The 16,371-nt window shown below is 43.4% G+C and overlaps 1 protein-coding gene across 1 annotated transcript in view; it reads right to left on the bottom strand.

The window, feature by feature from the left end:
• TBL3 (transducin beta like 3) overlaps positions 1–16,371 on the bottom strand; it is an 825,158-nt gene that overhangs the window by 509,392 nt on the left and 299,395 nt on the right. The window contains exon 7 of the mRNA XM_044089118.1: positions 4,925–5,095. Within this exon, the coding sequence (XP_043945053.1) occupies positions 4,925–5,095 (171 nt within the window). The remainder of the gene's footprint in view (positions 1–4,924; positions 5,096–16,371) is intronic.

The following is a 16,371-nucleotide window of genomic DNA, read 5'->3' as shown; positions in this document are numbered from 1 at the left end:
GGACAAGTCTAGAATAGGCCTCCATTGCTTTTCCTTTCTTGGAACAAGGAATAGTGTGGAATAATATCCTTGGCCTTGCTCTGTGAAAGGAACTTTTTCTATTGCCTTCATTTGTAGTAGTTTGGAAATCTGCTTGAAAGCCTCTGCCCTTTGATTTGGTGGCAGGTTTGGCATGCCTTGTCTTTTTGGTAATGTATGAAAATGGAATCTGTATCCATTGTCTATTATTTGCAGTATCCATTTGTCCCTTTGTAATAGTGTGCCAATTTTCTGAGAATAAAGATAGCTTTCCGCCCAAAGGTGCTTCCAATTGAGCCCTGGATGGCGGAGTCAAAGTCAAGTCATTGAGTTTGTCCTTGTGCAGTAGATGTAGGTCCTGCACTACCTCTCTGGGTAGGAGGCTGCCACTGAGGTCCTCTGTAGGAGCCTCGAGCTTGCCCTCTACCTCTGCCACGTCTGTTTTTCCCTCGTTGAAATCTGTCCGTGTCCGGAAAAGACCAGTTCTTAGAAGGCCAATTTCTGCTGAATCTAGGTGGTTGGACCTGGAGAAAATCTTTGACTGTTTGAACTGATTTAGCCTTTTCCTCAAATTTCTTTAAGACCTCTTGAGCCGTGGAACCAAATAACTTTTGTTTTTCCAGTGGTGCATCCAGAAGCTTTGCTTTAACATGATCTGGCAGTGTTTGTTCCTTCAGCCAAGCATGTCTACGTATAACTGCACCTGTCATTGCTGACCTACATGAAGCCTCCAATGCATCATAACCACACTGTAAGAAATGGTTGCTAACCTGTTGAGAGTTATGCACCAGATCCTGAAGCGCCTTGCGATCTAGGGGTTCAGGAGAGGATAGTTTTTTATGCAATTCATCTAACAGATACTCTTGATACTGTATGATATGGAATTGACAATTTAATGCTCTCATAGAAAGAGTGGAAGAAGTATACACTTTTTTACCCCATCTCTCTAAAGCCCTGGATTCCCTTTCAGAAGGAAGTGGATTCTTGGCAGTGGTAGTTGTAACCCCTTTAGGGCCCTGGGAAATAGTTTCTGGGTCAGCAGAGTGGCCCTTGTAAAGGTATAGATGTGAGTCCGGGACCCTGTAGTACCTGTCAGGTTTGACAGGGGCCGGAGGAAGGGAGTCAGGGGAAATACTAGACTCAGAGTACACATTTTCTATAACATTCAAAACAGGAGGGATAGCCAAAGGTCTATGCTGAGGTAAATGTAAAAAGGTCCTTAACCTCTTTCTGGAGTCAGAGAATTCCTGGCCTTGCCATTTGAAATGCTCTCTCATGGTGTGAAGGGTCTCCCCAAAGGAAAACTCTTCGGGTGGGGAAGCCGAGGGAATAGGTGATCTGTCTGCTCAACCCTGGGCCTTTTACCTGGAGGAGGCTGAGAGCCCCTGTCTGGATGTGGCTGAGAGCCCCTGATTAAGGAAATAAGGTCCTCAGCCAAGGTTAAGATTTGTAAACTGGTAGTGGATCCCTGAGGAATAGCCTTGGGAGGGAGAGACTTAGGCTGTCTAGCAGCTTTAGCCCGTGTAAAGGCCTTAAAGGACATGGATACAGGAGGCCTGGCTGCCCCACGTGCTGGGGTTGATTTATCAACAGAAATGGTGTCGGATATTTCCTGAGCACCGGTTTCAGACGGAAATTCTATGCCCGACTCAGGAATGGCCTCCGGTACCGAAGTGGTAGAGATTCGGCTTCAGAAGGGACAGAGACACTCGCGGTAGGCCTAGGCGTGGAGTCGGTCGAAACCGCGGACCGCGTGTGTCGGTCCTTATCCTTTCGTTTTTTGGGTAAATGTGCTGTCGGAAGCTCTGACGGCATGATACAACAAAAACTGTCCCCAAAAAATTCCTCTGCAAACTCTGCCCGACGCCTAAGAGTGCATTTATTGAAGGAAGCACAGGCTGAACAGGCCGAGACGTCGTGGTCTGGGCCTAGGCAGGGTAAGCAGCAAGAGTGGAAATCCTTATGTGGTATTTGTTTCCCACAAGATAAACAATTATTAACTTTGATCTGACATCGTCTGAGACAAGAAAGAGTCCCCAACGGGGTACTTAGCTTTTTTGAAGTCTTCGGTAGCTGAAATCACAGGAGCTGGCCGACCGGCACTTGCGAACTGCTTCTGCTTCGGGCACCTCGCGGCAAGAAAGACTGGGGAACATGGCGTCGACTGATGCTTTTATACCCCGAGCACTATGACGTCGGGAAAAGGGCGACATCAGCCGACGCCGGACCCAGACTTTGGAATCCGGCCGACCGAAGGGCTGCCTGAGGCAGAATAACCCATATGTAAGGACTGCAGATGCATCCTTGAAGGACATTCAGGTGTTCCTACAACTTGGCTGAAGTGTGGCTATAGCAGATCATGGACAAGCCCAATGTTTGGGTGGGAGGTTGACATAATAGTTAAGGTGTTTGCATTACAGGCACAAGGTGCAGGGATTGAGTCTCACATGGGGTAATTGGCTAGACTTAAAATATCTCACAAGTTAGCCTAGTACTAATCTATGAACTTATGAAGATAAGGGCGCAGTGGAAATCTGCAGCAGGCGTCCTTGCAGATTGGCTGAAGTGCAGCTACAGCTGTTGTACTGCCTGCAAAGGAGCAGTAAAAGTCTGCTGCTGTTATTCCTGCAGCATGTCTGGAGACAGACAATAGCAGGTGTGTTGGTGGCGAGAGTGCAGCACAAGTCTGCAACAGGTGTTCCTGCAGCATGGCTGGAGACGGACTACAGCAGATGTGTTGGTGGTAAAGGCACAGCAGACGTCTGCAGCAGGTGTTCCTGCAGCACGGCCGGAGACGGACTATAGCAGGTGTGCTGGTGGTAAGGGCACAGAAGAAGCCTGTAGCAGGTGGTCTTGCAGCATGGCCAGAGATAGACTACAGCAGGTGTGCTGGTGATAATGGCAAAGCAGAAGCCTGCAGCAGGTGGTCCTACAGCATGGCTGGAGACAGACTATAGCAGGTGTGCCAGTGGTAAGAGCACAGCAGAAGCCTACAGTAGGTGGTCCTGCAGCATGGCTGCAGACAGACTATAGCAGGTGTGGTGGTGGTAAAAGTGCAGTGGAGGACTGCAGCAGATGTTCTTACAGCACAGCTGATTAGCAATTACAACAGATTTGTTGGTACTAAGGACGCGGTGGAAGTCTGCAGTAAGTGTCCTACTAAGGACGCGGTGGAAGTCTGCAGTAAGTGTCCTTGCAGCATGACTGACTGACAAGACTAAGAAATGATGAATAATCACAGTATCAGTAGCTGCACAGGCCACTAAAAATTCAGACTCCCAGATACCGTGATAACACAAAGAAGGGTAGCAAACCTACCATATAATAATCATCCACAAAGACAGGCACTGTTTTGTTTTTAAATTAAAGTGTCTGTCTGGTGCAACAGTCATTGAGGCGACCACCAAAACAAGGAGTAAGTATACAAATGTGGCATTTTGTTGCAGCGGACTAGTTCTTCACAGGCACATGAATGACTGAGCTTAACAGATGAGAAAATAAATTCAACACCTTTCATTACTCATCCTAAGGTTCTATGATTTGGCTGTGAGGGATTTGTCCCCCAGGCAAAAGAAATGTCAGTGACTGTAAGAGCTGTAAGGTGGGACAGTTGGTACCCTGGCAATTCCCAATCGGTGCCCCATTCAACCAGAATTGATGAGCAAAAAAAATGACTTCCAACTATAGACAAAGAGTTGCTCTGTTTATACATAATAACTCTTTCCTATCTTTCATAGAGAATTTGCAGAAAGTGATGGAAGCGGTCACACCGCCTTTTGGTAATGGTGAGTAAAACACACGCACACTCACAGCCTCTTGGCAAAGGTTAGTAACAGACATACACGCACATACAAGCATGCACATACACACACACGCACAAACATATGCTCACATACATGCACACGCACACACACACACACACACACACACACACACACACACACACGCACACACACACAACCTCTTGGCAATGGTTATTAACACATATGTACAAACACATGCATGCATATACGCTCACATGTACACACACCCGTGCACAAATGGCAGTCTTTTAAATCATTTAAGTACCTGTGCTTATATGAAATCTCACTGACTTACAGGAAATGATTGACATCTCTCCTATAGTGGCAACTGTACCCCAGGAAGTTGCTCCCTTTACCCAAGTCTAGTTTGGGCTTCAATTGCCCATCTGATAAATCAAGCATGATAGATCTGGTGTCACTCAAAAGTAACAAGATAACATAACCCATACCCATTTAACATAAACCGTACCCATTTAAAGAGTACAAACAGGTCATTCTGCAGTACAAGCAGAAGAGAAGCCTTATTCTGAGGTAGCCTGTTCAGCTTTGCCAGACACTCCTTTGATGGGAGATAAAAATAACACACAGAGATAAACAAAATACAGCTAAAATAACACCATGTTTGTACTAAACATTCAAAAGAATTAGGCTAAAGGACTTTGCAACATATATTACTTAATGGAAACACGAAAGGAAAGAATGGATATCCCCACTTTAACTTACTTAAGGCTGCAACACAGCCAAAGACTACCTGACAGGCAATGGGTGCAAGGCCACGTTTTAAGGAACTATAACAAGTAGACAGGATTATATCCACCAAAAGACTAATATATCTAACTAAAGAACTGTGAAATATTTATAATGGCTTTTCAGTGACCTGTATAAAGCAAACTCGTGTGAAGTGATCCAGTCAAACAAATGGATAAACACAGAACACCCAACCAAAGTCAACAGTATTAACAATACCTTGAAGAAAAGAAAACTGTTTAACATCTTTTCTAAGCAATCTGTTCATCAACTATCTTGTCAGTGAGTTTTCTCACTGCAATTTGTAACAAATGCAAAACAGTAACAAAACCCATAAGTCAAGTGAGTTAAATTACCTTACAAGAGATTTACCATCGGAAGAAAAAGTCAGTGATGTAACAGCACTGTAATGGCTTTCTAGCACAGCGATACATTTGCTTGATTTGAGGTCCCAGATCCGGATTTTGTAATCCATTGATGAGGAGAACAGCTGTAGTTTTGAAATGTCAGGATGGAATTCCACAACACTTGAAAAATGAAAGAGAGATAGGAAGAGTAATTTTCATTTTAATCAAATATGAATAAAATCTCTACATTTTAATATAGATCAAAGTATTTCATTTTCAAAGACATTAAATGTAAATTGTAACACGAGAAAAAATATACCTTCTAGAACTGTACATGCTTTTAATATGATCCATCCATGCATCATTTTATGGCAACCAGCCTTCATATTCTGCTGCTGAAGGCTCACTTTTCTGAGGAAGCAGTCACTATAAAGGTAATGGTGCTGTCTGACAAACAGCTAAGCACTGATGACCGACATTACCTTTCTCCACATCACTAACATCGCTCAGCCAATCATTAGCGGACCGGAGTTCCGCTGTGGCGACCAATAACCGGGAAAAGCTGAAAGACATTACTTTTACTAACACTGCTCAGCCCTTACTCAAGTTGACTGCAGCATGTAAGAAGAACAGAAAACAAAAATATGAAAGTGTGCGAGAAAACATCCAAACGGATATTTTTTCCTGATAAAATGCAAAATATCTGGCAGAGATTGAAAAGAAGGCAGAATTATGAATACTGCCTGAGGTTAACTGTCTTCGCTCAGGCAATGAGCTGCCTTTAAACATGAATGTAACGCACTGGGTAGACGGGGGAGAACAAAAATAATGACAAACAATGAACACAAAAAGGGAATTAGCAAGTAAGTTCCGATTGGAGAAATATCCATGCCTGGGGGTAAGATATCAGGACTCAAGAGAGCTTAGCCATTCAGACTATATTCTAAAACCTTCCCTGATTTTTAGCACACATGGTACTGAAGTTATCTGCCATCTGCTTATATTTTACCTCCTGCCCATCCCCACGTTTTATGTACTAAGATAGATCTTTGAATATTGGATCTATATATTTTAGGTTACAGCATTATGTGGCCACTCCATAAGTTCATAGGTGTGTACTAGGCTAACAGCCCCAGAGCCTATATAAGCCTAACCAAAGAAGATTCTCTGGCATCATGCCGCCCAAAGTTAGTTCCCAGGGCCCCTGTCAAGCAAGGCCACTGAAGTGATCCCCGGGGTGAACTTCCTATTCCCCATCCACTCATCAAGATTTCTCTTAAAGAGGGCCAGTAAAGTGGTCTGCTTGATGTGAAAGGGAAGTTTGTTCCAGAGTATGGGAAGTCTCTGGGTTAGGAACCTGCCCCTCCAGCATGTTCTGTTTATTGTGGTAATGAGGTTTAGGTCCCTGGAGTGTGTGGCATGGAGGGATTGGAATTTCTTTAGGTGTAGCACATCTAGGAGCTCTAGGTCAGACATGGCTTTGTAGGTCAAGCAGAGATCGCCTCTAAGTAGGTGATAAGAGACAGAGTACAACTGGAGTTTTTTGAGTCTGTCCATGTAGGGCATGTGTCTAAGGCCTAAGATCCTCTTAGTGAGGTATTTTTGTGGCCTTTCCAGTTGTTGTAGGTGTCTAATGAGGTACATACCAAATGGGGCATTGTATTCTATAATAGGTCTAATGAGGGACGAGTAGAGGGGGATTATGACCTCTTTCTTCCTGGATGAGAAACCTTTTGTAATGAGATGTGCCACATAGAAGGACTTTCTGACTACAGTGGCAATGTGGTTATCAAAGGAGAGGTTACTGTCAACCTGTGTCCCCGGGTCTCTTATCACACCTTCGGTGTTTAGTGGATTGCCGCCTATGTGGTAGTTCATGGGCACCAATTTTTTCCTAAAGGGAATGACAATGCAATTTTTAGCATTGAGCTTGAGGCCATGGTTCTGGCACCAGTCACTGGTGTCAGTGAGGCCTTTTTGTAGAATGTCTACATCAGTTGGAGAATCAATAATGGCTTCCAGTTTGCAATCATCTGCGAACTTGGTCAGCCAGAGTCCCTTTGCGTTGGTCTGAACTTCAGAGAAGTAGGTGCCAAACAGGAGAGGACCTAGGACCGATTCCTGTGGGGCACCACTTGTAACTGGTCGACTGTCAGATTTGGAGTCTGCTACTTTCACAGTGTGGTTTCTGTCAGTGAGCCAGTTGACAACCCATCTTATGAAATAGGGGTTTATGCCTAGTTTAGTGAGTCCATCTATGATTCCTGAGTGAGGAATAGAGTCTAAGGCCTTGGCAAGATCTAGGTAGGCTGTGTGAACTACCTTGCCCTCATCCGCACCTCTGGTGACAGACTTGAAGAAGTCCATCAGGTTGAGCAGGCATGATCTACCTTTCACAAACCCAAACTGTGTGGGGTCCAGAGTTTGTAGATTTCCTATAACCTTATTTATAAGGTCCATGATGATGCGCTCCATAGCCTTACATATCAAACTCGTCAGACTAATGGGGCGGTAGTTCCCAGGGTATGTAGTCGCTCCCCTTTTGTAGAGTGGGATAACCATAGCAGTGCGTCATTCGGTAGGAACAAAGCCTGAAATGACACTGTGATTGAACAGGGTACTCAGGTGTGGTGCCATTTCACTTTGTAATTCAAGTAGAACACAGCCAGGGATATTAGGTCCCATGAAAGCTGTATTTTTGGCTTTGGATAGTGCGGTTTTTACCTGTGTAGCTGTGATAATACGGACTTGGCATACTTTAGGTATTGTGATAGGCCCTTTAGGGGGTGAAAGGGGGGTAAAGTTCACACTGAACCTGTCGGCCAATATGTTGGCAATATCAGATGGTTCTGTATATGTATTGCCATTGTGCTGTAACTCAGAGCAGATCTGAGTATTGCCATGTAGATTCTTGACATAACTATAGAATGCTTTGTGGCTATCTTTAGAATCTGCAGCAATTTTGTTTTCGTAGCTAGCTTTAGAGGATTTGATGATGGATCTCAGTTAAGTTTTTCCAGTCTTGGGAATTCATCCTTTTCTGCAAGTTTTTTTTTCCTTCTGTTGGAGAGTTTATGGTGGGGGGTTCACAAGATTGGCTTCATTTTTTTGGAGGAGTGTGTCTTGGTTCTGTTTGGAATGGCCCATTCCATGCACTTGTGTATGTTCTCATACAGTGCATTGGTGCATGATTCAGCAGTCGTGCACTTACTTTCCATTTGCATGGGTGTCATGAAGTTAGCCACCTCTGTTTTTAGAGGCCCAAAATTGGCTTTGGAGAAGTTTTATACAGTGGTTTCCTTTAGGGGAGTGAGGGTGGGATGTGGATATCCATTAGCTTGTGGTCAGATCTAACCAGGGAGGAGTTGATTACTGGTATAGAGCAACTGTTGCCCATGTTAATGACCAGGTCAAGGATATTTCTACCCCTGGTGGGGGTAAGAATGAGTTGGTCCAGGGTGTTGGAATTAATGAATTCCAGAAAACGTTGAGCAAATGTGTTGGTACAGGAGTAATTTTCCCAGTTAATGGAGGGGTAGTTAAAGTCTCCCAGTATAAGGATATTGGGCTGTACCCTGATATTTTCCAGTGTGTTTAGGAATGTGGAGTGGGAGTCCTGGGACATGGTGGAGGATCTATAGCAGGCTACAACCTGGATTGCAGTTTTACCCAGTGTTAGTTGTACCTGAAGTATCTTTGATGCGTTATGTTGGGGTACTAGTCTGGAGGTGGGCATATCCTTTTTGAATATGGAGACACCACCACCTTTAGTGCTTCGGTCCAGGTTTAGGGGCCGAAAGGTGTGTTATGAATTATAGCCTAGTAGTGCTGGGGAAGTGCAGATGTCAATGTTCTCCATTTTAAGGAGTGCTTCGAGCAAGTACATTTTGAGATTTAGACTTCTAGTGCTGAGTAGCAACCCACAGATTTTGTTTGCTTCTACCGGTTATGGTGGCAATTTTGTCTTCAGGACATTGCCTGTAAAAGGCACTACAGGGGTGGCAAGAGCCTTGGCCAGTATCCAGAATCCCTGGATTGACAGGGTGCAGGCCATCTCTGGCAAAGCATTAAGGTCTGTCGATCATGTCATCCCAGGCAGACAGATACTGGATCCCCTTAGAAGGACACCAGAAACTTATAGTCAGTTGCTGAAGTCAATCATTTTCTGCTTGTACTGTGGTATCATTCTGGGTGATGGTAGGATGCTACTCAGAGCTAGGGTCATACCTGCCTGGGCTACAAGATCTGAGAGCTCCTCTATATCTCTTTTCATGTAGTCCAGGGAGGTACGTCTCAGGTAATTCACACCAACATGGACAATGACAGAGTCATATCTGTACCTGTTATGGAGTGACCTAAGTGTGTGCGTTATGTGGCGGATGCTGGCACCCGAGAGGCAGCTGACCGTAACTTTCTCCTTATTCAACCTAGTGAGAAGGACATCAGTGCGCCTTACTATTGAGTCACCTATGACTAGTGCACTGGGTAAGCTGTTTTGCCTTAAGGACTTTGGTTGAGTGGCACACTGTATATGTGAGCTCTGTGTCTCATGGTTTGTGCTGGGATGTGGTGGTTGTTTGCGTTTCTGCCTCAGAGGTCTCTGTTGTTTGGGCAGATTTTTATTGAGAACCTCTGCAATATGTTAGGATTGTGGTGGTGTAAGTTCTGGAGGGCTATGTGTTGAATGTGGTGTGGTGCAGGTGCTAACCTTCTCCTCTTGACTGGCTAATCCAGTCTTGGCTGGGGAGTGCTTGCCTTCCAATTTGACTATACATGTGCATCTCTCACAAGTCATAGCGTTGTGAGGTAAGAGGAGAGGGCTGTCTGTGCACATGAGGCAGTTGCTACATTGCCTCAGGATGCCCAAGTTCACCAGGTTGACAGGAGAAAGCACAGGGAACTGACCTTTAGACATGCCTGGATATGACCCCTGAAGGGGTTGGGAGGGTGGCCTAATGGTTAAGGTGTTTGCCTTGCAAGCACAAGGTGCAGGGTTTGAGTCTCACAAAGGGATAATTGGCTAGGCTTAAAATGGCTCTCAAGGGCAGTTAGCTTAGTACTAATCTATGAATCTATATGAGCTCAATATATTAAGTACTGAAGCCTTTTACAGGAAAAATGTCAAGTGTCTGAGTCTGTACAGAGCACTGCCAAACACATGAGGGGAAACTAATACGTAAACCCTGAAAATTTAAAGATGAAGTATTTAGGCAGATATTCTGAAGTCAGGAAGAAATCAAGCAGTACTTACTGAAAATAAAGAATTAGCTTGTCAAGAATGATGAAAAGAGGGGAGTCGCATGAATGGCTTGCCTGGCTACTACTAATGCTAGTTTCTGCACAGCTTCACTCTTTTGGGATGCAATACTCCTTTGCTTCTTTTCTCACCAGAAGCAAAATGTTAGCACCAATCCCAAGAGGAGAAGCAGGCTACAGCCTGTGTGGTGATCCACAGTCTTGTCCCAGATGATGCAAGGGTCTCTAGGCTTCCAGCCTTTTCTGGTAGATGCCTCGAATAGCAACCAGACCAATCAGGTACGTTAAGCACAGACACTCACTCTCAAACCAGAAAGAGTCCGGAATCAATGTACTCTCCTCCTACTCTCACCAGGATCAGAATATAAGGACAGATTCCAAGCTGTCACCTATAAAGCAGTTATTGAGCTTTCTGGTGATCAGCAGTTTGCAGGAAATAATGTCCCTGCACTCCTTCTCTCACTAAGATAAAACAGAAGAACTAATCCCAAGATAACTACTGAGAAGCAGAATGTAGGCTCTCCAATAACTGGTGGTCTTGCAATAGATGCTTAAAGTCAAGATGAAAAAAATGGTTTATCCTAAACACTGCAGTGTGTACTAGAGGAGTTACAAGTGAAAGTAGGTAACTTAAGCTTTACCTATCTAAAAAGTTAAGTTTTAGTGGAGAGTCACGATTTTTAAAACAGCAAGATAGATTGAAAGGGGATGGTCACTTTTTTATTCTGGTACTTTAGAATACAGTGGGATGGCCAATAAATTTAAACAGTTGAAGGGGAGTGATTTCACAAAATGATAATTTTGTGCTTACTCACACCAACCAGTAAAAGCAGAGAGGAAATGAAATATATGGTCAAATTAATATAAGGGGCAAGCAACTAGAAAGACAGTGGTGTTTAAGAACACAACAGTAACTGGGTGGGAAAATTTTCCTTATGGCTCACAAGAGACAGAACCATGGTGTCTTTTCAAGTTTTAATATGCAGTTAAAAGCAGAATACAAGTAAAACACAGTGTAAAGAAAACAAATCACAGTATACAAAATAGAAAAAGGCAATAAAGCAATACAGAATACAACAAATAAAAAGCAAACCAACCTTTCCCTCACAGCAAACTGCAGCAGAGTCTGGGTGAGCCTTTCCACTAAAAGTTCCACTTTAGGGGTTAGCTGCTGACAGCAGCAGTAATCAAGCTTCAAGGACTAGGTGAGGCACTGGTGTCATTTTTGTCACAAAGTTTGATTCCAACATGTAATTTAATTGATTTTTTTTAAAAACATATTTATGAAATACAATCCATTTTTTAAAAGTGATACACGTACAAACATAGTAATAGAAAAGAAAACGAACCATAGTAATGTTTTATTTTCATGCCGTAAACAGTTAAACAATTTTCATTCACTCCAGCATTACATAATTTGCTCATTTACTGCTTTCCAGTAATGCAGTGGATTTTGAGAAAGATTTTACAGAAGCGGTCCTGGCTGCATAACTGTTGTGCTAGGAGAGTTACCAGGAATTGTCTTTTTTATGTACAAGTTTGGGTTGGGCTTTTTACTTCTGTATCTGTCTGATAACTTGTTATTGCGGAGACTGTTCGCTACATGAAAGTAGATTTGTTGGCACTTTTCCAGTGCTTGCTTGCTATAGTCTAGGGTTAAAGTTTACTCATTACATCCGAGTGACGTCCCAGGCGCACCTGCAGTTAACTCCTACTGATGCCTCTAGGGGTCAAATATTGTTTGTTCATATTTGCAGCAATAATTCTAAAACCATGCTATGTACAAGGTTTTAAAAGATTTCACCTTAAAGCTTACACAATAGCAAAGTCAACTGCATTAATATTTGAACTCTGTCTAGTGCAGGTAGAAAGACATAAACTTTTTTTATGATATTAATTTATATGGATATAATTTTTACATTTTTCTAAATATCTTAACAACCAAATAACACAGACAGAACTCCTTAATCTCGTATGAAAGATTAATAAAATGCTGCTGACAGTATGTGTGTAACTTGAGTGGTTGCTGAGATATTTGCAAGTTGCTTAAAAAATATTATACATGTAATAGCTACTGTGTTTACTGTGACTTATAAAAATCGGTTTAAGACCTACAACCTAAATACTATCATTATAAAAACAATTTGCACTGAAGAGTTTGCCATTTATATTTCTTTTATAACCCCTATGGTTCCAGAGATATGAACATTTCTTTGAAATGGGAGGACATAATTTGATTTTGTCAAAATGTTTAGGCTCCGCCCACTGGAAGTAACAGTGCAAACTTCCTGAGCTCCACTGGAGTGAATGAGTTAAATAAACATTTTACCGTTTTTTTCCCCCTGTTACTATTCTTTTTGTGCTGGTCTGCTGATTTTATGCTCAACCTATATGAACTGTATACATGAAAAAACAGCCAAATTTAGAGATGTTACCCAATCAAAATGTTTGACTATGGCACAGAAACGCATTCTTAATGTTTTGATTTAAAATAGCATATTCATAAACACATTCCCTTGACGACCTTTCTTTCTTGCCTACATAAAAAGCACAGTAACTTAAACAAGTATCAAGATAGTACAGTTGTCTACACTTACCATAAATGTAGATGTTCGAGTGTATTCACTGTTGCAGTCATCACACTTGGGTAAATCTGCTGGCAGGTTGCCCTCAGTCGGCCGGATTAACAAAGTCTTGGGTCCTGCATCGGTTGCTGTCCCTTCTTCCATGACGTCAGGTCGTCAGGGGTATAAAACATGCATCCGACGCCATTACATCAGTTTTTCTTGCCCCAGACGTCAGGTGCCCCCTAAATGGGGAGCAAAATATATATACAAGTAATTAAAAACACAAAAATATACCTCCAACCAAAAGCAAATACACCAAAAAGGCTTTTAAGCATAGTAAAAGAAGGTAGAGGTATAGCCAGAGAAAAGTAGGGAGCTGGAGGGAGGGTAACCAGGACTGCAACAGTGAATACACTCGAACATCTACATTTATGGTAAGTGTACACAATTGTACTATGTTCTTCGTGTTTCACTGTTGCAGTCATTACATTTGGGTAGATTCCCAAAGCTATGGTTGGGAGGAGGAGTTTATACAGCATTAGGGCCAGCTATAAGGCCCTGCAAAACAGCAGTGGCAAAGCCAGCTCTGGAGTTAGAGAAAATTGGTAAATGATAATGCTTGGTGAAAGGTATGTACAGAACTCCAGGTAGCAGCTTCTAGAATATCCTTGGTAGGAACACCTCTGAGAAAGGCTGCAGAAGTAGATGCAGCCCTGGTGGAGTGAGATCTGATTCCCTGGGGAATAGGTTTTCCATGGTGCTTATAGCAGAAATGAATGTAATGGCTTATCCATTTAGAAATGGTTTGTTTTGAATTAGCCTTCCCCTCTGCCCCTGCAGTAAATGCTACCAGCAATTGTTCACATTTTCTTCGAGATTTAGTCCTGTCCAAGTAGAATCTAAGTTGCCTGTGCACATCCAAGGAATGCAGAATCCGTTCCCCTTTGTTCTGTGGATTGGGAAAGGAGGTTGGCAAATGAATGGACTGATTAAGAGCCACACTGGAAACCACCCTGGGCATGAAGGATGGATTGGTTCTCAGAGATACCCTGTCCGCATGAAAGATGATGAAAGGCTCCACTGCCATAAGGGCTTGTAATTCGGATATCCTTCTAGATTAAGTGACTGCTAAAAGGAAGGCTGTTTTCCAAGAAAGAAATTTTAAGTCTGCAGTAGCAGCTGGCTCGAAAGGAGGTAGAGTGAGTTTTTCCAAAACAAAGTTAAGATCCCAGGCAGGGGTAGGAGCTCTCCTGGGTGGTCTCAAGTTCTTTGCCCCTCTGAAATACTGCTTGAGCAGGGGGTGAGAGAAGAGCGGTGGTTCTGTGTTATAGTGAGCTGAAACAGCTGAAGCGTGGATTTTAATAGAGGAAAAACACAGGCCCTTGTGAAGCATCTCAGTTAAGTATTGCAATATCTGAGGTAAATTGGGTGCTGCTGTGCTCATCCCTAAAGATTGGTTCCAGGCACAGAATCTTTTCCATTTGTCAGCATAACATTTTCTAGTACTAGGTCTTCTCGCCTACAAGATGACATCCATCACAGGTTTGCTGAGGGATGATAAGGGTGAACTTAAGTGATTAGCTAGGCTTCAAGCTTCAATGTTGGAAGCTGAGGGTGCGGAATTTGGTTCTCCTGCTGAGACAGCAAGGAAGGGGTCTGAGGCAGGTGCCATGGAGATATCTTTTATACACTGTGCAGGAGTGGGTACCAGTGTTGGCGTGGCCAGTCTGGAGCAATCAAAATCATTTTTGGTTGTCCTGTTTGACTTTTAGCAGAACTTTGGAGAGCAGAGGCAGAGGGGGAAAGGCGTAAACTGATAGGTTTTTCCAGCTGAAGGACAGAGCATCCACTTTCCCGGCTTTTTTGTGGGGAGTCCTTGTACAAAACTTGTCCAACTGGTAGTTCTGGGGGGAGGCAAATAGACCTATGTCTGGGCTCCCCATTTGCTTGTCAACATATTGAAAATCCGTGGTTCCAGTTTCCACTCGTGTGGGTCCATGAGATTTCTGCTTAGTCTGTCTGCCAGTGTATTCAATTTTCCTGGCAGGAATTGAGCTTGTAGGTGCACTTGGTAGCTCAAGGCAGTGTTTCACAATGCCATGGCTAGTCTGCAGAGGGGGGTACGAATGTGTGCCTCCCTGCTTGTTTATGTACCACATAACCGTGGTGATGTCAGTCTTTAACAGTTGTCCTGGAAGAATGTAGTCCTTGAAGGCTGTCAGAGCATTCTGTACCACTAACAATTCTTTTTGAATGATATGTAGGTGCATTTGATTTGGGTTCCATTTGCCTTGAATGCATTTTCCTGCCAGGTGAGCCCCCCATGCATAGTCTGATGCATCTGTAGTTAGGGTTTGGGCGGCAGGGGGTAGTGTGAATGGCAGTCGCTTGTTTTGGTGGCAGGCCTCTGTCCATCATAGGAATTCCAGGCGTAGGCAAGGTATGACAGGAATCATTGTTTCCAGGCTGTGACAAATGTTGACTCCACAGACTTTTTAAGTACCACTGTAGTTTCCTCATATGCAGTCTTGCATATGGAATTAGAAGAATGCAGGAGGCCATGAACCCCAAGGCTTGCAGTATTTGTCTTGCAGATAGCAGGGTTTTTGTGGCCACTTGTTTGAAGTAAGTTACCAATTGAATTTGCTTCTCTGGTGTGAGGAAAGCCATCTAGGCAGTTGTATTCAAGCTTGCACCCAGGAATGTAACCTGTTGAGAGGGTACCAGCTGTGATTTATTTTCGTTTATGGTGTACCCCAGACAAGTTAGAACCCTTTTTACAAATGCTAGATGATTTAGAAATATGCCCTGGTTTTCTGCCTGAATTAGACAATCGTCCAGGTATGGATATATTTGAATATTTCTTTGCCTGCAAAATGCAATAACTGGAGCCAGGCACTTTGTGAATATCCTGGGTACAGTAGACAAGCCAAAGGGCAGTGCAGAAAACTGATAGTGCGTGTAGCCTGCTTTGAAGAGTAGGTATCTTCTGCAAGATTCCCTGATTGGGATGTGCAGGTATGCTTCTTTTAAAACTAGAGTTGCCAACCAGGCATCTTTGGCTAGCATAGGAAGTAACTGGTGAAGAGTCAGCATCTTGAAATTTGGAATCTCCAGAATTGGACACCATGATTTGTCTTTTCTGGGTACCAGAAAAAGCCTGGAATAGAAACATTGTCCTTTTTCCTCTTCTGGTACTGGTTGAACAGCCCCCATGTTTAAGAGGGAAAGTACTTGTTTTTGAGCCTCTGCCCACTGATTTGGGTGTAGGTCTGGCCACCCGTTTGGTGTTGGCAACATCTGGAAATGAAATCCATATCCCTGGGACACTATATTTAAAACCCATTTGTCCTGGGTTATGAGTTTCCAGTTCTTTGCATGAAGAGCAATCTTTCCCCCCAAAAGGGCGGATAAAAGGTAATTGCTTAGTAATTTTAAAAGGAAGTCATTGAGACTGTTTACCATGGGGGGGGGGGTTGTCTTGTTATTTCCAGATTTGGAAGTGGAGGCCCCCATTGCTTAGATCTGAGAGTCCCCTAGGACTGAAACCTGGTGCTTTTGGTGTGTCTGGGTTTGGTTTGAGAGGTCAGGAGGGAGCTGGAAAAGACCAATTCTTAGTAGGCCAGTGCCTAT

The sequence above is a fragment of the Protopterus annectens genome, chromosome 12.part0, assembly GCF_019279795.1.
Source record: "Protopterus annectens isolate FY-2018-M chromosome 12.part0, PAN1.0, whole genome shotgun sequence".
NCBI classification, from domain to species: domain Eukaryota; kingdom Metazoa; phylum Chordata; order Ceratodontiformes; family Protopteridae; genus Protopterus; species Protopterus annectens.
This window is presented reverse-complemented; position numbering and strand designations above follow the sequence as displayed.